Below are 22,974 nucleotides of genomic sequence, written 5' to 3' on the forward strand. Positions count from 1 at the left end.
TATCAAAGGCCTTGCTAAAGTCCATCTATACAATGTCCACTACTCTGCCCTTATCAATTCTCTTGGTCACCTGATCACCCATGCACAAAGCCATGCTGACTACCTCCAATAAGTCCCTGCCCATCCATATCCAGTTGGTCGTGTCCCTTGGGATGCTCTCCCACAACCTTCCTACTACTAATGCCAGGTTTGCTGGCCTGAAGCTCTCTGGCTTGTCCTTGCTGTCCACTACTTCATCTGAGGCTGAAGATGATGCATATATTTCTGCAAGAGCCTCTTGAATTCCTTCCCCAGAGGGCAGAGAATGCCCGATTAGACCAGAGGCATTTGTTCACTTTAATGCCCTCCAAGGCTGCCAACATCTCCTCCTTGGTACATGGTCCAAGATATTGGAACTAATTTGATTCAGTTCCTTGGATTCCATGATCTTCTCCGCAGTAGAGACGGATGAGAAATGTTCAGTTAAAATCTCACTCATATCCTGTAGCTCCACACAAAGATGGCCAAATGCATCTTTAATGGGATGATTCTATCCTTCGCCACCCTTTTACTTTTGATATGCGTTACAGTGAGTTAAGCATAGAGTGGGACCATGAAGGGTACTGCAGTAACATGTTCCTCCTTTAAGCAAAGAATTTAACACCAGAAATAGGTAACATTGTGTTTCACAGAAGAGGGAGTGCATATCATAATCAAATTTACAATAATTTACACTCACAGGGCAGATCAAGGAGACTAACATGCTGATCTTATCAGTTTTCTGAAAGGATAATGATGCAGGTGTGGCAGTGTGGGCACTTGCCCGCTTTCTCTTTTGTCATCAAGCAAGATTGCACGTTTTTGCATCACCGTTCCTTACTGCGAGGTATTTTCATGCTGGGAGGTAGGGGTCCTTGAGGATAGAAGCTGCTACCTTAAGACACCATGTCTTGTAGATGTCCTCGATGAAGTCTGGTACCTGTGATGTCGCAGGCTGAGTTAACAACCCTCTGGAGGTTTTTCTTGCCCTGAGCTTTTGCACCTCTGTACAAGGCAACCAGCCAGAATGCTCTTCACATTACAAACTTCCTCTCCACATCTATCCTATCAAGACTTCTAAATGTTACACATGTTTTAGTCAAATCCCCACTCTTTTTTAGCTGATGCCAACCTAGTTTGCTCAACCTTTCCTGGCAAGGTAACCCACCTATTCCAGGTGTGAAGCTAGTAAATGATGATCAGACAACTGCAGATGCTGGAAATCTGAAAAAAAATCAGCTACTGGAAATGGGTCAGGCAAAATAGTTAACTTTTTGTGGTGTAGGATCTTCACGAGAAGCGAGAAAGAAACAATTTAGGTTCAAATCACAGAGAGGATGGAGAAAGGAGTAATTGGACGAAGGGAGCCTCTGATAGGCCCATCGTGAATTTTACAGTCAATTAGTTATTAATGAGGAATAATTTGAGAGAAAGGTAAATGCATGGACTGTTACTGTTATGGGGCCACTGGTGTTTAAGCTTAAAGTAGAAGTTATCAGACTAATCGGTAGTGTTCAATGTTAGCAACAATTGTGCGATGGTTCCTGGCTAGTGTACGTTGGTAAGTCATGAAGCTTTACTAATTCCACAGATGCCATACTAGTTTGTTCTTGGTGAAAACCTCTCTGTGGAGTTTGCCAATGTACCCAACACCTGAGTAATTGACATGGTTACCTCTTACTTGTCATTTTTCTGCACTCCAATGGTGATAGAATCATAGAAGATTCAGCAAAGAAACTGGCCCTTCAAGTCTGTGCTGAACCTTTTTTTGTCTAGTCCCACTGGCCTCCACCCTGTCCATACCCCTCCATACCTCTTCTATCCACACATTTGTCCAAAATCATCTTCAATGTTAAAATTGAGCCCACATTCACCACTTCAGCTCCTTCCACACTCCCACCACTCTCTATGCAAAGAAGTTCCCCCCTCATATTCCCTTAAACTTTTCCCCTTTCACCCTTAACCCATGTCCTCTGGTTTGTATCTCACCTACCCTCAGTGGAAAAAAGCCGACCTACATTTAATCTGTCTCTCCCCTTCATAATTTGAAATACTTCTATCTCCCATTCTTCTACACTCCGAGGAATAAAGTCCTAACCTGTTTAACTTTTCCTTGTAACTCAGTTCCTGAAGTCTGGGCAATATCAGTAAAGCTATATCAATCCCACTGAGATCTTTCCCACAGTTACCAATGTCAAAACATCCTTGTTCTTCAGCTCTGATAGCAGAGTAATAAATCAAGCTCATTATTGTTGCAACTGTCAATATTCTTATTAAAGGATTAATGTTTCCTGTGCACAATTTCTTAAACATGGTGGCTTCACACATTGTTATGGAGTGTGGCTTTGATCCAGTGGCAAAAAAGGTCCAGGGGATGCTCCTATGTTAATACTGACACATTGGTGGGCAAACATCACTCAGCGCAACACACACTTTACAGAGTGTGATGGCTAAGAATCCTGCAGGAGGTTGCACTACCCCGTTGGGTTTCCACAGGGAGTCCACTGGGGCAGCCAGCATCTTCACGGTCTCTGAGGTGGACCAGTGCTGGAGACTGGGTCGTGCATTAATGCTGACGTCAGGGTGGGAAGGCTTCAGAAACATTCTGGATTATAAACACTGAATTTGGCTTCAAGTGATAGAGGAGTAGGCCTGCATATTAGGAGACACAAGGGAGACTGCAGTTGCTAAAATCAATAGCTAAACTTGATATAGGGTTTCAACTGGCTTTTTAAAAAAACACCCACTATGCTGTCGACCTGCTGAATTCCTCAGGCAATGGTGTTTAGACTGCATATCATTTTAGCGTTGGGATAAACATTGAACATGTGGAAGTAGAGCACAGGATGGGCGGATACAGAACTACTTACTGCGAGCTATCGACTCCACTGTGAAACATTATTATCTCACAGCATTGTGCTATTCTGCTTAAGATCTCTTAACTTTAAAATAAAATGTTCTAACATTCTTAATATGCGACGCTGAAATATAAACCTGTTTCTCTTTAATTAATAAACTAGGCCTATAGCTTTCTAGTCCTGCAATGTAACAAAATATTTCTGGTTAGTCAAGGATTATGGAGAATGTTGGCCTTCATATCAAGAGGGTTTGAGTATAGGAACAAGGATACCTTACTGCAGCTGTACAGGGCCTTGGTGAGACCCCACCTGGAGTATTGTGTGCAGTTTTGGTCACCTTATCTAAGGAAGGATGTTCTTGCAATGGAGGGAGTGCAGAGGCGATTCACCAGGCTGATACCTGGAATGGCAGGAATGACTTATGAGGAAAGATTGCGCAAATTGGGATTGTACTCGCTGGAGTTTAGAAGATTGAGAGGGGATCTCATAGAGACATATAAAATTCTGGCAGGACTGGATAGAATGGATGCAGATGGGGTGTTTCCATTGATGGGAAAATCCAGAACCCGGGGCCATGGTTTAAGGATAATAGGCAAACCATTTAGGACTGAGATGAGGAGGAATTTCTTGACCCAGAGGGTGGTGAATCTGTGGAATTCATTGCCACAGAGGGCAGTAGAGGCAGGTTCATTAAATCTATTGAAGAGGGAATTAGATCTATTTCTTCAGTATAAGGGTATTAAAGGTTACAGAGAGAAGGCGGGGACGGGGTACTGAACTTTAAGATCAGCCATGATCTTGTTGAATGGCGGAGCAGGCTCGAAGTACTGAATGACCTACTCCTGCTCCTATCTTCTATGTTTCTATGAGCAGAAAAGGGTGATTTGAGCCAAGATCAGATCAACAGGAACTTTACGGAAATGGCAGAACTGACCTGGAGGACCACCTTATATTCCTACTCTTATCAAAAGACAAATTAAAAACTCAAGCTGCACTGTTAAGAAGAAATGGTTAAGTGGAGTTAAAGGGAAAAACGCAAAAGCCTGCAATTGTTGGATAAGCCGAGCAAATGCTGGAGGAGCTCGGCCAGTCTCGCAGCGTCCATAGGAGATAATGAGATATAACCGACATTTCGAGCCTGAGACCTTCCGCGAGGCAACTTTGAGTGGAGTCAAAATGGATTCCAAATTACGAAGAAGCTTATTTCACCAGTTCTAGAAATAGCTGGAAGAATTTGCGTTAGAATAAAAAAGACTGTGATCAGAGGAATATTTTTGACAGACCAGGTGGCTGGGATGGGGGCTGAGCAAAGCACAATTTAAACAGAGTTAGTTAATAATTTGAGGCAGTTAAGTAAGGGAACGGATTGGAGACAATGGGCCAAATGGTTTAAAAAAAATGGATTGCTAGCCTCTCCTTATTAACTGATGCAATTCCAATTCTTTTGTAATTCTCAATGTACAATTTAGAATTTTTAAAAAGAGAATTACATTCTTACTCTCCATGTATGACAGTCATTACTGTTTCAAAACTATTTTATCCCCTATTCCATAGGACTGCTCATGTAATCCGGGTACCTATGTTAAAACCACAATGTAAACACAATTTCTTGCTGGAATGGATTTAGGTCCAAAGGCCTTGTTCAGTCAGATCTGATGCTTGGTACGGAGATTGATGAATGGAGTTTGTTCATTAAACTGGAGAAAATTACCATTCAATTCTGCCACCTTCTGAGAAATCTACCTTAAGTTCTGATCTTCCATCTTCACTGAAGTTAACTGGTGCACCATTATCGCTAGCAAAGGCCCTATCTTCAGAATTCACTCCCAACAACCTCTCCAAGAGAATCCTGGAAATCAATTTATTTAACAAGCCACAGGTCATCAAAAAATAAAATGGCGATGCTGCCAGATGTACCATAATGGCACCGCTGCCACTGGTGTGAACCAGGGAGAGGGGAGAGCAGAGGCACCGCCCTGCTATGCGGGGTCCTACTGCCTGGAGTTGATGCTGACAGCTCCATACAGGGTTTATCAGCCTGTTAAAGGAGCCGATGGTGTTTTTTTTAAAAATCCTGCTACCATGCAGGTCCGTGCCCAAGATGGCAGTGTGCGTCTTGGGCAGCTAACCATGAGGGGTTGCAAACTCTGGGGGAGCATTGGATTAGTGCAAGGCATCAGAAAATGGAGAATACTCCTATTGTCAAGGTGAAGCCTGGGAGATGACCCTATAGAATGATGACGAGAGCAGCAGACCAGCGAGGGGCTCAAAGACTCAGAGAGGCTGCAGACTGCTGGCGACTGGCTCATGTGAAGCCGGGATTCGAGAGGGTGCTGGGGGTAAGAAGGGCCTCAGGCACTGAAGGCTTCCTGATCATATTGGAGATTTTGACCTGGAGTTCAGGTTGCCAATGGATTGAACAGGAATATGCGAGGCGGCTGAGCCTGCAGGGGTGCTGGTGGCAAATCCATGGACGCTCAGCATCTCCAAAGACCGACTCTGATTTGCTTCTCTTTCTCTCATTGTTAGGGGCAATGCTCATGGTGGATCTTTGTTTTCCTTATGGCAGACAAAAGTTGAAGTACATCAGGTATATTACATTTTTAAATGTATTATTACTTGACAATAAAAGGAACCCTGAAATGCACCTGCCACATCTTCTCTGACCGGGTCCTCAGGATATCTTCTCTGGCATCACTCAGAAGGTGGGAATTTCCTTCACTAAACCTGATGTTACTAGCCCAGAGGACCCTAAAACTCAGCAGCAATAGATATTCACCAAGACAAATGGTTACTTAAACAAAAGTTGTTTTTAATTATCTTTAAACATGAAAATAGAATCACACTTTAACTAACCTCTATTGACTTATTTCACCTAACCTAACAGCCTTCTAATTCTAACCATACAGGTACATCATGTGTGTTTAAATTCAGAAAAGTTCTTTAGTTCACAGTCCAATCTCACCTCTCATTCCTCCGAGTTCACTGGTTGCAGGCAATCCTTATACTGTGCACAGAATTTCACATTTATAATGTTCACCAGGCTTTGGTGCTTGATAGGTAAATGGTTACCGCTAAGGAAGGTTCTTGTCGTTTTTCAGAGAAAGATTTGTTGTTCCCTTTTAATCAGCCACTTCAGTATCTTGCTGGTGAAACTTTCCCCTTCAGGGTTCTCCAAATGATAACCTCTTTCTTTCAGGTCATCACAGAGTTCCTTTTTGTTTCACTTATTCCAAGTGAAACATTATAAAGCCAGTCCTCTCCTCTTGTAGGAATCACAAGGGCTTTTACCAGGCCATCTTACAACTGGGCTTTTCAAAAGCTTACTAGCTTGTCCTGTTCTAGTCTAAGCTGCTGTCTGTAACACCATGCAAGTGATCTCTGTGTGTGTGTCTCTCTCTTGCTCTATGAGAGAAAGTCTGTTTGACTCTCTCTGCTTGCAAAACCTCATGACCCTCTTAGAACAGCAAGCTCTCCTCCAGACAGCAGCGGCTTCAACAAGCTCTTTCATCTGTTGCCTTTTGCAAACAACAATCCATTAGTGAAGTCTCTTGAGCACTCTTCAAAAGCTCTTGCAAAAGTCCTGGAGCCGATGCATCTACCATGGGGCAGAGCTCCAATATTTTAAATAAGATTTGTTTTAAAGCGTTTGTATGTAACCTACTCTAACAAACCTTTCCAAATTTATCTCCCAAAAACGTATCTATATACACTGCCACACCGATAAAAACATAGGAAATGGAAGGATGAGTCCATCCAGCCCCTCATGCTAGCTCTACCATTCAATAATATGTTAAGACTGATCTTCTTTCATTAATCCCACATCCCTCCCTTCCCTTGATAGCCAAACATCCATTGATCTCAGTCTTGAATGTACACAGCCACTAGGTTTCCACAGATGAAAAAATCTCAACCCATTTTGGTTCTGTTAAATCAAACCCTGAGAACATGACCATGCAGGGAAAATATCACTGAGCAGTTAACCTTTGGAAGAATTTTGTACATTTTGATCATATAATTTCTCATTCTTTTAAATTAAGAACATAAATGAAAATTGAAAAATTCCAGAATTTGGAAATCTAATCTAAAAACCATATTGGAACAATTCCGCTTGTGTGGTGTTATAACCATTTTAGGCCAATGACATGTTAGCGCTCCTTCTCTCACCACAGATGCTGCCTGACCTGTTGAGTATTTCAGAATATAGGCTGGGTCTGCTCAATGACTTTGCATGGGGCTATCCCCTCTCTTTCATCCGTCCTTTGAATCAATCTAGACCTTTGCTTTGCTCCCAAAGATATCCTTCCTTCATTATGGAGACAAGACCCGTGCATGAATTTCAGGAACTCAACAGGAGGAACTCAACACCAATGTTTCAGGCCTGAGCCCTTCCTTGAGGATGCTGCAAGACCTACTGAGCTCCTCCAGCATCTCTGTGCTTTTATTACAATCAGAGAATCTTTCACACGAGTTTCCAGGAGGACCTTTGTGATTTCTTGCAATATTGTCTGCCGGCCAGTTCCCAAGGACTCTTCTGCACAAAACTCTCTACGACATACCTACATTAGGCCCACAAAACCATCATGGTCTACTTCGTCAAACTCCAGTGATGTCCTGCCCCTCAACAAATCTAATTTGCATTATTAATCCTCCATGCCAACAGTATTAAATTACAAGACGTGAATAGATTTAGCAAATTGGCAAAACTGCAGCAAGGCTATTTTGGTATAGAGGGCAAGAAAGAGTACTTAGCAAGTTATGAAAAGGTAGTCAGGGTAACAGTCTAAAGCAGCTAGATATTAGATCGCAAGCACAATTATTCTCAGCACTATGGTGAACATAATCCACAGAATGCAGAGTAAACAATGGAAATGATCATTGTTGACTGAAATCACACTAATTCTGACAATGGACCCATCACTTCCAGTTGTGATCAACACTGCCATTTATCTATTCATGTCAATCTTTGTGTGATAAATATTTGATGGCTTCGCAAGATAATAGAATGTTTGCAAGTCCAGAAAATGGCTGTTGCATACACACACACAAAAATCACTCTGTATAACTCCATTTAAAAGGCCACTCAGGTCTTTTGGCAGCTTCAAACTATACTAGAGACTGTCACATCCTTCCAAAGACACTGGTTATGCTTGAATTAACAAAGCGTTCTCTTGGAGAATGCAACTCTTGGGGTGGCACAGTTAGCCTAGTGGTTAGCACCAGTTTCCCAGGTTCAAATCCAGTGCTGGGTGTTAGGGATTTGAACATTATTCCCATGACCTGTGTGGGTTTCCTCCCACTGTCCAAAACAGACAGGATGGGTAGGTTTATTGGGCATAAGTAGGGTTTCATGGCCAGAAGGGTCTTCTACCGCCCTGTACCTTTCAAATTTTAAAATTTAATGAGAAACTTATTTAATGAGAGCCATAGGAATCTATGAAGACAAGGATCCTTTGAAAGAGAACAAAGATTTGCAAGAATAGTGCCTGGAATCCAATGAGGAATTGTAGAAAATGGGATTAGATTTTCTGGAATTAAGATTAGGAAGTTTTTTTTTTATTAAGGGAATAGATGAATAAAACTGTTCTACTCATTAGAGATCTTGGATTTGAGGGCAACATCTTAAACGCTGACATGTTTGTTCATGGCCTCATGTACTTTCAAACCAAGGCCACCCATAATTTGGAGGGGTCACACCTCATTTTCCATCTGGGCCCTCTTCACCCGCACTTACCTCAACTTCTCTGGTTTCCGCTAGCCTATTCAACCTTACTTCCCCATCCCTTTTCTCTTCTTTCCTCCCTCTTCCCCTGCTTGCTTTCCTCCCTTATCCACCCATTACCTCCTGCCTTTAGGACCATGTTCCTTCCCCTGCCCCTGCCCCTCTCCCCCACTCCCTACCGTTTTGTCCAGGCAACTGCCTACATTTTGCTCCTTCCTCGATGAAAGGCTCAAGTCAGACACATTGGTTATGCAGCTTTATCTTTGCTATATAAAATACACAGATTGACCTGCTAAGTTACTTTTATCTTAAAAATTAGAGCCAGTCTTTATGAGAATGAAGTTAGGTTACATTTTTTCAAGAATTTTTTCTTGTGGAGCATGGGAATGTGCCACAAGAAACAATTTCTGCCATCTCCAAGATTCCACGGCCAAACACATTTCCATCCCTCCCTTTGCAGTATTTTGACTCCCTGACCGGCTCTTCCTCACTCAGCACCTTCAGTGTTCCAGATTTTCCCGTAACCATAGGGAACAGAGTTCCTTTGCAATGAAGATGTGTTCCCCAACTTTGTGAAATGCAATGCCCATCTTCTCGCCTCTTCCCTTACCATCATCCAGGGAACCCAACCATCTTTCCTGGTGGAGCAACTAATCACTCACACTTCTTCCAATCTAGTGCACTGCATTCGGTTTTCTCAACGTGGTCTCCTCTATATTGGAGAAACCAAATGCAAATTAGATGATCGCTTTGCCGCCACACAGGGGCTTCTCAGAGCTTCTAGTAACCTGCTAATTTAATTCACTTTGACCTTTCCATTGCTGGTTTGATGAAAAGTAGCTCATTTTTCATCTGGGCATAATGGAGCCTTTAGGACTCAGCAATGGATTCTCTAATAGTAGGCAACTTGCCTCCTTTGCTCTGTCTGCTCCAGAACTATCCCTTTCTCCCCATCATTATCTTGGTTCCATTTTCTATTGGTTTAGTCTGGTTGCTGGTAATATTTGACAGCCACACTATTAGCAACATATTACACAAAGAAACACTCGCTCATCATGTCTTACCCTTGGTTAATCCTACCCTCTCCCTCATTTTATACTATGGAACTGGGAAAGGGAAAAAACAGTGGGGGCGGGGGGGGGGGGGTCCTAGACCTAAACAATTGACTGTCTCTTCCTTCAGATATTAGCTGATTTGTTAAAGTTCCAGATTTTTCTGTTTTTATTTCCAGGTTTTAAAAAAAATTGTCTCCAATTCACCAGAGAGAATAAGCAATTGTTTGAGAGTTAGAAAGCAGGAGAATTGAATAGGTTTTGATTTATAGAAGTCATCTGGCAGCTTGATTCAGTACTACTTTTGACTGAGAGATTTTTCTGGTGGTCAGATCCTGATGCAGGTGAGGCACTAACGTAACCCAACTTAGCTCCAGGGTAAAATGTCCTTGGATTGCCAAAAATGGGATTTCACAATTACAAACACACTTCATCTATATCATTTCGAGTTCTCACAGCAGCTTTCCTTACAGCTGTTCTAACTGAAATTACAAATTTTGGATATATTAATAGAATATTTGTTTAATGACCTAGTCACAGGCTCTTCCATCGAAATATATTCGTGACCAAATCACCTACCAAAATGTGGTATGTGGGAGGAAGCCGGAGCACCTGGAGGAAACCCACATAGACACAGGGAGAATGTACAAACTCCTTACAGACAGGGAAGGTTTCGAACCCTGGTCACTGGTGCTGCAATATTGTTGCATGAACCGCTACGCTAATATTAGTTCAGTTCATCGATCAGATCCTCTAGGACTCTAGTTAAGACTATTCAACTCATTTCAAGTACTGTAGTATATTGTAAGAAAAGCTATCTTAAGAGTTTCCAGCCTCTTTAAACAAAAAAGCCCATCGGCTTCTCAGCCAATCTCACTAAACCTCTATGTAGATCTTGATGAAGGGCTCATGCCTGAAATGTTGGTTGTGCATCTTTACATTTGCCATATTATGAACACAATTTGACCTGCTGAGTTTCTCCAGCTTTGTGTTTTTACTTCAACCATTGTGTTGGCAGATTTTCATGTTTTACTACAAAACCTCTTTCTGCCTTCCAGGCACGATTAAAGCACAACAGAAATTTGGCAAAATATCTAAGCAATATAATTGATGGAATAATGTGTAAACATATTTGTCTGTCCTTTGATTTGAATCATTTAAATTTTCCATTTATAAACTTTAAACTAATTGCATATGGAAAGCATATAGATTAATTCACTCCAAAAATACAATCAGTATGGTTTGTCAATGCATGTACATCACTTTTTGAAGTAATGCAAGGAATCATTCCCAGAACAGCTAGGTTTGGTTTCCAAACCTGAGGTATGTCCTATTATAAAAACACCGCCATCTCCCATGCCACCGCCAGTTTGGACACTAGACATGGAATGGATACCCCCTTACCCAACTGACCTCTCCCATATCTAGCCTGAGTACCAGGCAGTCAGTGCCTGAAAGGTAAGGTGCAACAGCAAGTCAACAGTGCTTAAGGAGTTGATCAAAATGGGCCTGAGAAGTTACCTTTGAAACTTTTGATACTTTTTCAGAATCTGAGTGTTGCCAGAAAGGCCAGCATTTATTTCCCATCCCCAATTGCCCTTGAGAAGGTGGCGATGAGCTTTCTTCGTGAACCACCCAAGTCCCTTTGGTGAAGTTGCTCTCACTGTGCTGTTGGGAGGGGAGATCCAGCACATGGATGGTGCTTTTGTTAAGATATATATTTCCAAGTTGGTGGAATGTGAATGTGCACTATTGTTCAGAACATCAGGGAGGAAGGAAGGAAGGGAAGAAACTTAGTCGTCACAAGCAATTGTGTTTCACATTAATTCTGAGGGACAGACATTTCCCCCAAACCTTCATTCGTTCATTCAGGGGTAGACAGATTTGAATACTCAAGGAAAAATCTCCTTTGAAGAGTTTATTGGAGTATTGTGTATAGTTTTGGGAAAAGATGTGTTGGCTTAGGAGAGAGTTCTAAGAAAATTTACTAGAATGATACCAGGAATGAAAGGGTTAGCAAAATACAAGGACGGTCAGCTCTTGGACTGCACTTGTTGGAGCACAGAAGGATGAGAGGGGACCTGTTGGAGGAATTTTGAAGGCTGAAAGGCCTGGATGGTGTAGAGGTGGCAAGGATGTTTCCCCATGGTGGGGGCGGGGGGGAGAGTCTAGGACAAGAGGGCACAATTTCAATGGAGATGGAAAAATTTCTTTAGTATGACGAACTTGCTACCACAGGTGGATGTATTTAAGGCAGATATTGGCATGTATTTGATTAGTCAGGGCATCAAAGGTTATGGGGACAAAGCCAAGGAGTAAGGCTGGATCAGTTCATGCTTAAAATGGCAGAGCACACTCAATAGGCCAACTTCTACTCCTATATCTTGTGAAAAGGAGAAAAAATGACAACAGTGGAGGACATGAAAAATGTAATCAACTATCATTCAAACATCAACAAAAATCCTAATTTCCGACCTTACAATGGAAGGAAAATCAATGAAGATTTAAAAACAGTGATACTGAGGACACAGCTGTTAGAAGCACTGTGTTAAAGTCAGCCTACGCTGTAATAAAACAAACAGCAGAACCAATGAAGCGCACAACAGTTTCTTTATTCAGCCTTGATAACGCTAGCGGGAGTGAGGGGCACAAAGAAAGAATTCAATAACTCGTTCTCTATGCTGAGCCCCACTCAAAGCATACAGTGTTCATCCCTCCTTTATACACCTTTGGGCAGGGGTCTGCACGAGACCCTACAAGTTTCATGCAGCTGGTGATGTTTGTTTCTACGCAAGATGCTCCCTTGTGGTGTCTGCAGATGGCTGGGAAATGTCAGGGGGGCCTTTCCTCTTGGTGCATTTACTTTTACTGCATTCTCTGCGATGTTAGTTACTATGGCACAGGGAAGGTCATGTGAGGAGGCAATTACATTCCCACTATGTTACAAGGCAACTACTGTATCTTCTAACCTAATTCATTAACTCTGTTAAGTATATTCGTTAAAAGTATTCCTCGACACCCGCAGCGAAATACAAGAGCTTGGATGATTGACCTGCCCGAAATTGGATGACCTTCCAACCATCAATGTTCATCAGGTTAAATTTTATCAAGATACTCTAATTTTGCCTCTTGGCATCACCTTTTTATTCCATGTTTGATTCAAAGTGGTGATAAATCCTGGCAAAACGGAAATTGGGCATTGGTAAACAGGTTATTGGTGAGTAAGGGCAACTTGATACAATTTCAACATCTGTCATCACTTTGGAATTGATTGAGAACTGATAGATCAGATTTATCCTGCTTTGGGTAAACACAAAATACCCGAACTATCCACCACACAGTCACATGGATCCTACTGTTTTGGCTAAACTGGAATAATTTGGTTTGAAGAGGAATTAGTTCTGGAGTACAGGTTTTCACAAGCCAAGATCTTGTCTGGTGCAAAAAAATGCTGGAGAAACTCAGCAAGTCACACCACTTAATCTTTATGTAGATTAAGACACAAAGCCAACACTTCTGGCCTGAGCCCGTCATCAAGGTGTGACCCAAAAGCAGGAAGGCACACAGGCAAGAGGTCATAGATCAGGGGCGGCCAACCTTTTAATTTTTAATTTAGACATACAGCACGAACACAGGCCATTTTGGCCCACGAGTCCGTGCCACCCAATGAACCTGCACTCCACCCCCCCCCACAACCGGTACGTGCTCGTGGGCCGAAATGGTCTGCCCCTGAGCTGTATGTCTAAATTAAAAATTAAAAGGCTGGCCACATAGATGGATATGGTAGAAAAAAAGCTGTGGTGGTCAAGTGGAGGGAATGAGTTGGAGTTGAAGGAAAGAAGGGAAAAGAGGGATAGGGAAGAGAGAGTGGCTTCACAGAAACCAGAGAAGTTGATGCCATCTAGTTGGAGAGAATATGAATTGGTGGCATAAAAAGAATACAGAGTTTTCACTACTTCTGCAAATTTTCTTTAAGTGCTAATCATTGCCTGTCTATTACCATACTTTTCGATAAGTTCTCCCAATCCGTTACCTGATTCATCTCTCATACAATCATTATTTAAATTTCAGATACAAGCTTCACATTGAATTTGAAAACATTTCAAATTCCATCATATTTAATTTAAAGATACAGGTCCTCTGCCCCACGAGCCCGTGCTGCCCCAATACACCCATGTGACCAATGAGCCTATGTCTTCGGAGGGTGGGAGGAAACTGGAGCCACACGGACACAGGGAGAATGTACAAAGTCCTTACAGACAGGGCCGGATTCTAACCCACGGTCACTGGGGCTGTAGTAGCGTTTTACCGCTTCGCAAACCATGCCACCCTAAGGGTCACTATTCTCTAAAGATCCCTTGACAGTAGGATTATTTATCAATCCATTCTTGTTTTGCTAAACAAGATTCCATCTGGTTCCTCAACATATTGATATCAAAAAGCATCCCAGATACATTTTGTAAATTTATTTCTGCTTTGTCAATGTAATTTGCCTAGTCCATGTGCAGATTAAAGCCTTTCGTGATTATTGATTACACATCCACAGGTTCAATCCTTCTAAAGCACCCTCTCCAACCTCCTTGTGCTTGCCCTCTCACTCAATACCCTCAGGACCCTGAGCCACTAATTGTAAGCCTGAAAGCAGTTTTGATATGACGACTGCCCGACTCCCCTCCACAGATGCTGCCCGACTCCCCTCCACAGATGCTGCCCGACTCCCCTCCACAGATGCTGCCCGACTCCCCTCCACAGATGCTGCCCGACTCCCCTCCACAGATGCTGCCCGACTCCCCTCCACAGATGCTGCCCGACTCCCCTCCACAGATGCTGCCCGACTCCCCTCCACAGATGCTGCCCGACTCCCCTCCACAGATGCTGCCCGACTCCCCTCCACAGATGCTGCCCGACTCCCCTCCACAGATGCTGCCCGACTCCCCTCCACAGATGCTGCCCGACTCCCCTCCACAGATGCTGCCCGACTCCCCTCCACAGATGCTGCCCGACTCCCCTCCACAGATGCTGCCCGACTCCCCTCCACAGATGCTGCCCGACTCCCCTCCACAGATGCTGCCCGACTCCCCTCCACAGATGCTGCCCGACTCCCCTCCACAGATGCTGCCCGACTCCCCTCCACAGATGCTGCCCGACTCCCCTCCACAGATGCTGCCCGACTCCCCTCCACAGATGCTGCCCGACTCCCCTCCACAGATGCTGCCCGACTCCCCTCCACAGATGCTGCCCGACTCCCCTCCACAGATGCTGCCCGACTCCCCTCCACAGATGCTGCCCGACTCCCCTCCACAGATGCTGCCCGACTCCCCTCCACAGATGCTGCCCGACTCCCCTCCACAGATGCTGCCCGACTCCCCTCCACAGATGCTGCCCGACTCCCCTCCACAGATGCTGCCCGACTCCCCTCCACAGATGCTGCCCGACTCCCCTCCACAGATGCTGCCCGACTCCCCTCCACAGATGCTGCCCGACTCCCCTCCACAGATGCTGCCCGACTCCCCTCCACAGATGCTGTCTGACTTCGCTGAATTCCTCCAACATTTACGTCTCTGGTGCTGCTTTCAGTAAATGTTTGATCATTTTAACTGGTTACACAGAGCACAATTGCCAAATGTACTCATCGCATAGAACAAGAGATTAAAAAGCCGCTTTCAGGTGGAATCGCTGGGTGAATGTGGCTCTGGAACCAGCTGTGGGTATCTGCGAAGCAACGTTCAGGTGGCTGCACTGAAGGCACTGTTTTGCCACCTGAAAGATCCGCAGCGGGGTGAGGTGCCGCGGAGCAAATGCCAGATCCTGAGTCGGGGCAGGGGCAGATGGCTGACAGCCCCCTTCCCGCTGCCTGACAGCCTCTGCCCCCCCCACCCTGGTGCAGGACGTCAGGGCTGGAATGGCCGGCGCTGGCCGCCCCTGCTCCGACGTCCCATGCCGGGTGGGTGTCAGGCAGCGGGGAGGGGCTGTCGGACACAGGGTGGAGGGGCTGTCAGGCACGGGGAGTTGGATCGCCAGCTGATTGCCATCAGCCTGCCTCCTGCTAGGCATCTGAAAGCTGCTAGCCACTTTGCCATGCTGCTTTCAGGTGCCTAGAGGGAGCACTTGGAAGCAGAGAATATACCTCCCTGAGGTGAGTTGAGTAAGTGCTCCTCGGGGATGGGTTCTCTGCTTTCAGGTGGCCTCCCGACAGCTGCATTCTGGTATTTTAGGCGGCTTTACATTTGGGTATTCTGGCCACCTGAAAGCAGCTAAAGATAGCTATAGACTTCACAGAGATCTTGAAGGGCTGATGGAAAGGACAGGTGGGCAGCAGATGAAACTCAGTGCTGAAAGATGATGCTGTTTGGTAGGAAGTTGAATTATGGGGCAAAATTCTAAAACAATCACAAGGAAGGCAATATCTGTGGAGAGAGAAGCGCACACCATTGAAAATAACAGACTGCATTAAGAGCATGGACCAAATGCAGACAGGATCCGGGGCTCTCCATAACCAAAGTATCGTTGTCCATTCTGAACACCACACTTTGAGAAAGATGCAAAAACTGCACAGTTAGCATAGCTGCATTATGACCAGGGTTCAAATCCAGCGCTGTCTGTAAGGAGTTTGTACGCTCTCCTTGTGTCTGCGTGGGTTTCCTCCGGACGTTCTGGTTTCCTCCCACGTTCCAAAAATTTACGGGGTTTGTAGGTTAATTGGTGCATTTGGGTGGCACAGGCTCATGGGCTGTGCTGAATGTCTAAATTTATAATTTATCAACTATAAAGAGTTTGATCAAAATTATTCTGGAATGGAGGGTATTTTAGTTTGTGGAAATAATGGGGAGGCTGATCTCCTTCCAATCAGAAAGGAAATTTAAGTAAGATATTGCTTGTGCAGTTAAGGATTCAGAAATGTAAAATAAAGGCTTTGGCAATTAAAACAACCCCAAAAATTACACATGGAAACTTAGTTTTGTTTTGAAGATGTGGTAAATGATTAGGGCTGGGAATGCTTCAGCAAAGTATTCGTGAAGGCAGAGTTTATCATGGTGTTCAAAAGTGAGGTGGGCTAGTATCTTAAGGAAAGAATTTGCAAAGCTATGGGGAAATCGGGTAGTAGAATGGGATTAGCTGGCCTATTTTTATATAGATCCAGTACCGGCTCAACAGACTGAATATACTCCCTCCTGTAAACACTCTGTGAATCTGTGGAAAATAAACATCGGTAACAGCTGGAAATGTGAAATCATACGAGAAAAACATTCTGACGTCAAATTTGATTTCCCAACTGCTGCTGTGGAGAGCATGGAATTTTTTTTTGTTTTAAATATTAGGGTAAACAATTGGTTTGTTAAGCTGAAGGCACTGACACTAACAGGAATGGTGAAGGGAGTGGGTGACCTTTTATCCAATTAGAACATGTAGCTATTTTCCACATAGAGCCCAGTAGTCAATATTGTTTGGTTTGAGAGGGTGCCATGGTGCAAAATAATTCTATCTGCATGACAGATTACGTTGTCTGGGACTGTACTCGCTGGAATTTAGAAGAATGAGAGAGGATCTTATAGAAATGTATAAAGTTGTTCCTAGAATGAGCGGACAGAGCCTCACGATACAGGGTAGTAAACTTAGGATGGAGATGAGGAGGAACTGCTTTTCGAACCATAGAACATTTACAGCACAGAAACAAGCCCCTTCTGCCCTTCTAGTCTATGCTGAACCATTTTTCTGCCTCGTCCCTCTGACCTGCACCCAGTCCATAGGCCTCCATTTACCTGTCTAATTTCTTCTTAAATGTTAATATGGAGCCCAAATTAACCACGTCAGCTCGTTCTACACTCCCACCACTCTCTGTGTGAAGATGATCCCCCTAAACATTTCCCCCTTAACCTCCATCCTCTTGTTTGCAGTTCATCCATCCTCCGTGGAAAAAGCCGACTGACATTTATTCCGTCTAAACCCCTTGTGGCCACTGGAACTGCAGTGGACACAACGAAATAATCACACAAGGTGTTTCTAGAGTGAATCAAACAGATTTACTTTTCATCACCTGCACAACCTTTTAAAAGACAGAATCACGCGCTCGACACATGCTGATGTCATCACGCATTGACGTCACATGACCACTTCGATGCCTTCTGGAAGATGTAGTAGTGCCATAGCACCACAACACGGTCTCCCCCACCCCCTCCCTCTCCCTCTCACCCCCAGAACTGGCAGAAAGGTTTGCCCGTCTTTTAGGTTGTCGACCTCTGCAATGGACTTTTGGTTGCTGCAGTGGGGAAGACTTATCCACATGAGCTGGTCTAAGCCTGTCAATAGTGAAAGTCTGGGCATCCCCTCCATACAGGTCAACCTAGTTTGCCTGAGTATCCTATAAGGTCCTTCGTAGGGCACCTTCAGACAAGTTGCAGTTTTTGAGGTCTTCCGGCAGAAAAGAAGAGTGTTCTCCATGTGATGAAGGTCGTACAGGGGACAATTTTCCTACAGTCTCCCTTAGCCTGCTCAACAGTTCCTTAGGATTATTGCTGGAGTTGGAATGGTAGGGGACGAACTCTTCTGGAACCACCAACGGTGCGCCATACATATGTTTAGCAGATGAAGCTTGGTGGTCCTCCTTTGGAGTTGTTCTAATGCCCAGTAATACCCAGGTCATCTCATCAGTCCAGTTTGGGCTGTCTAACTGAGCCATCAAGGCCAACTTGAGATGTCGATGAAATCTTTCCACTATTCCATTGGCCTAGGGATGAATTGTTATACTGAGCAAGCGAGACAAGGCCGTCCACTAAGAGGAAGCAAATTGTGGTCCTCTATCCAAAGTAACATGCACTGGTAAACCAAAATGAGGAATGCCCAAGCACAAGTGTCTGTTGTAGCACACCCTTGGGCCACCATGTAAACCAGTCTATTACTGTAAAAAGATAATGGCATCCTCTTGAAACAGGAAGTGGACCAACGATGTCTACATGGACATGAGCAAAACACCGAGTAACTTCTGGGAAGGACTGCAGTGGTGCCTTAGTATGTCCCTGAACTTTTGCTTTTTGGCAAGCAATGCGGGACCTCGCCATTTGTGTAACTTTTTAAAAGACCATGCCACATGAACCTGTCCGAAACCATACTAGTGGTCGATCTAATTAATGGATGTGAGCGACCATGCACAGAGTCGAATACTCGACATTTCCATGATGCTGGAACCACTGGGCATGGGTGTCCCATTGATATATCACAACCAAACTGATATCCTTCAATAGCAGGTTCGTGATTGCAGTCCAATAAGCATTGGTCATGGTCATGTTCTTGGGGCATGGACAAAGCTGTGTAGTCAATACTTTAATCTACAAACAAAACCTCAAGTGGAGCAGAGTGGGAAAGTGCATCAGCTACAACATTGTCTTTTCCGGAAATATGTAGTATTTTTGTGGAGAATTCTGAAATGAATGATAATTGCTGCTGTTGTCGAGCTGACCAGGGCTCTGGAAATTTGGAAAATGCAAATGTTAAGGTCTTATGGTCAGTGAACAAAGTAAAATCTCTGTCCTCCAAAAAATGATAGAAGTGTCAAATAGACAAGTAAATGGCCAAAAGCTCCTTATCAAAAGCACTGCATTTCTTCTTTGCTTCACGGCAATGGCTGCAGAGTCCACGTTTGTCCAAAAATACATTTTTGGACTCGTTGGCAGTCACCAATTGTGGCCACTGGAATCGTAGTGGACACGACGAAATAACCACACAAGGCATTTCTGGAGTGAATCAACCGGGTTTACTCTTCATCACCTGTGCAATCTCTTAAAAGCCTGAATCACACACTCAATACGTGCTGACGTCATCATGCACTGACATCACATGGCCGGTTCGATGCCTCCTGGGAGTTGAAATGCTGTCATAGTGCCACTACGCCCTCAATTTTAAATGCCTCTATCAAGTTTCCCCTCATTTATTTATTTATAAGCTCCAGTTCCTGAAGTCCAGGCAACATCCCAATAAATCTTCTTGCCAGTTTTTCTTCTCCTTCCTGCAGTTAGGTGAACAAACTGACATAATACTCCAAATATGGCCTCACCAATGTCTTATAAAACTTTACCACAACATCCCAACTCCGAAACTGAGGACTTTGATTTATGAAGGCCAATATGCCAAAAGCTCTCTTTACCACCCCATCTACCTGTGATACCACTGTCAGGGAATTATGTATCTGTATTTCCAGACCCATCTGTTCTACTGCACTCTTCAGTGCCCGACCATTTACCATGCATATCCTTTCTTTGGTTTGTCTTTTCAAAAAATTCAATTTGCCATTTTTCAGCCCATTTTTCCAGATCCCTCTGCAAGCTTTGAAAACATTCCTTGCTCTCCACAATGCCTATCTTAGTGTCATCTGTAAACCTGCTGATCCAATTTACCATAGGGTCAATTCCCTGCCCATTGAAACCTCAGTAAATATGTTGTATTTAAAACAAGGTTAGATAGATTTTTAACCTAGTAGGGAAATTAAGGGATATGGGGAAAAGGCAGGTTGGTGGAGACGGGACGATCATCAGATCAGCCGTGATCTCATTAAATGATGAAGCAGGTTCAACGGCCCAAATGGGCAACTCCTGCTCCTATTTCTTGTGTTCTCAGTGCAGGAAAGAGTAGACTTACACCACATATTCCATGGCGTCAAAAACAGGTTGGACAGAACTCAGAAGGAAAATAATGAATAGAGGAATAAATGAACAGTGATCAACCAGAAATATTAATCCAATTTCTCTCTCTCAAGATACTGCCTGACCAGCTGAGCATTCTCAGTAATGCATTTTTAAGTTACCTGTTAAAATTAATTGGGTAGAGGACAATCTGCTCAGGTGTTCTGCCTTTCCATGACAACGTGTAGGCTTGTTCGAGCATGACAACAGGCTGGTATTGCTGATAGGGGGCCCTCCGATTTACACCCTGCAGCTTCAATGGGTGGTTTGGGTACAAATCCTTTGCAATCAGGAGAGATGGATTCTCTGGATGCCAGGCTTGAACGTAGAGCTGTGGAAAAGAAAGACTATGCATTACGCTTTCAGGAGACAGCAGGTTATGATTAAAATGTGATATTTGTCCTTTCCCGGGTGTGCTGATTCTTGTGCTCCCGGGAGCACAAGAATTTAGGGGAGATGATGTTTCCACAAGAGTGAGTCCCAGAAATAATGGCCCAGCCCCTTAAATAAAGTTGTCAGCTGGGGTCTTCTATTCATGACAAAATATTGAATCTATAAATGTTTAAGAGTCACTCTTACCTGCCCCCTTTCCCCTCAGCAATTGTTAAATGGTGAGAATCTGGGTAATTCTGAGGTTCAAAAGGAACACACAAATTAGAGACCAACCTGCAGGTACAGGAGGGGATTAGGGCAACAAATGGCCTTTAGAACAAGCAGCATACCCAAAAGCTACCGGATGCTCAATCTTGAGCAGACATGGGGTTGCTGGAGGAATTCGGCAGGTCACAGGAGCATCCATGGGTAGAAATGAGCAGGTCAACTTTCCAGGTAAGGGGCTTTCCCAAGATTCTCAACTTTCTCAAGATACTTATCTCGTTTTAATGAAGGGTTCAAACCCGAAATAGCAACTGACCGTTTCTACCCTGGATGCTGTCTGACCTGCTGAGTTTCTCACCTTACCCACTTCATTGATACAGACAGGAATGCCATTATAGAACCTAGATGCCTCATTAACTGCATTGAGCAGGGATAGAAGAAGGTATAGGGAACAGTAGAAAATGGTGCAGGTAGCCTGGATGAATGACTGCCTTGATATTGAACCACAGCATAACATTACAACCATGACTTCACACAAAAATGTGACCTGGGATTGAGAGTGGTCACTGGAATGATATGGGAGGGGGGAAAAGGAACCTTGGTGTTTGCTGTTAATGAGTGGCGGGGAGCACTGGAGTGTCAGATTGTTGTGGGGAGGGAGGGTGGGACTGATAGGATTGTGGGAGTGTCTTAAGGTGCAGGGATAGGCCTTGCAGGAGTTGCTAGTTATTTCAGTGAGGGCAGAAGATCAGAAATTGAGGCAATGACATCTATGCATAATTGCAGGTCTTCCAATATGGTGGTGTGGGCTTTAAGACCTTAATGTCCAGGCAGGTCGTGCCCATCAACAAGTGGTATTGAGGCAAAACGGTACAAGCTTCCCAACAACACTCCGGAAGGAATGTTAGGTTTGATGGTTCCACTGACGTACAAATTGTGCTGGAAAAACTCAGCCAAATCTCACAGCATCCAGAGGCGGTAAAGATAGATTACCAACGTTGCTCTAGTATTTCTGTTATCTTGACCACACTCACAGCATCTGCAGAGATTTATGTTTCACACCAAGTAGAAATTTTGCCTGGCCTGCAGCATAAAGAACCTCAGGGTTGATGTGATGTCATGTTATGGACTCTGACAATAAATCTGAACTTTGATTCCAAATGTGACTGAGACCATCTCCCTGGTTGAATTTTTCAAATGTCTAAAAAAATCTAGAAACAGGAGCTCCTGGTTTCACTTCCTTGAAAAGAAACGTTTCCAATTACATAATGTTAAATAACTATATTATGGAATCAAATTTTCAATCCATGCAAACCCATTACCTCAATCACACAAGATCTAACTTGCTGTTAGGAATCTTACAAAATATATTTTTTAAAAACTTTGTCAGAATTAAACATCCAGCCCATGGTTTGCAATTTCTTCATTGTGTGCTTCTTTGTTGCTGAGTTCAATGTTAGTTCAGTTCTCATAACATGTTGTTGATCAGTTTGAACATTTCCAGCGGCCGCATCACCCATCATTCCACAAATGAGATGGCCGTCAAACAAAACTTCTGAATTGCTACTAGACAAAATAAATGCCACATTTACAAGTTTAACTGAACTGAAATTCACCTGAGCATACTTGCCGGTGCAGATGACACCATTCCACCTGGGGACACTCAGGCAGCCTGGATGACGGACCAGGTAGTTGTCAGCCCTGGCTACAAACGTATTGGGAAATCCAGTCACTGAACCATCCAAATCATGGAAAATAGAAGTCCAGTCACCATCAAGACTGTTGCTTCCAAACCATTGCCCTGGCCTGCCAAAAAATACCTCAAGGTTAACCTGATGGGGAAGAGAAAAAAAAGGAAAGAAATTAGCAGAGGTACACGAAAGAAAACCACCCTCATGTTTCTTACACAGAAAAGCCAAACGAAAAGAGATCAAACATTATTAAGGAGCTGATAAATCATTGGAGAGAAATGCTTGGGAAATTATTCTGCACAACAACGTGCATTGAAGCAGAGTTTTGCAGTAGACCTCTGCCGGTTTCATTTAATATAATGG

At 43.8% G+C, this 22,974-nt stretch overlaps 1 protein-coding gene across 2 annotated transcripts in view; it reads right to left on the reverse strand.

Moving 5' to 3' along the window:
- Nucleotides 1-22,974, reverse strand: part of LOC138749617 (cell surface hyaluronidase CEMIP2-like) — a 97,424-nt gene that overhangs the window by 35,050 nt on the left and 39,400 nt on the right. For both annotated transcript variants that reach the window (XR_011348775.1, XM_069911253.1), the window contains exons 12-13: nt 22,537-22,752; nt 20,446-20,654 (exon numbers count right to left, since the gene is read on the reverse strand). Coding sequence is in view for 1 of the 2 variants with exons in the window: in XM_069911253.1 (XP_069767354.1) it covers nt 20,446-20,654; nt 22,537-22,752 (425 nt within the window). In the remaining variant the exon portion in view is untranslated. The remainder of the gene's footprint in view (nt 1-20,445; nt 20,655-22,536; nt 22,753-22,974) is intronic.

Source organism: Narcine bancroftii, chromosome 14 (genome assembly GCF_036971445.1).
Source record: "Narcine bancroftii isolate sNarBan1 chromosome 14, sNarBan1.hap1, whole genome shotgun sequence".
Lineage (NCBI taxonomy): Eukaryota > Metazoa > Chordata > Chondrichthyes > Torpediniformes > Narcinidae > Narcine > Narcine bancroftii.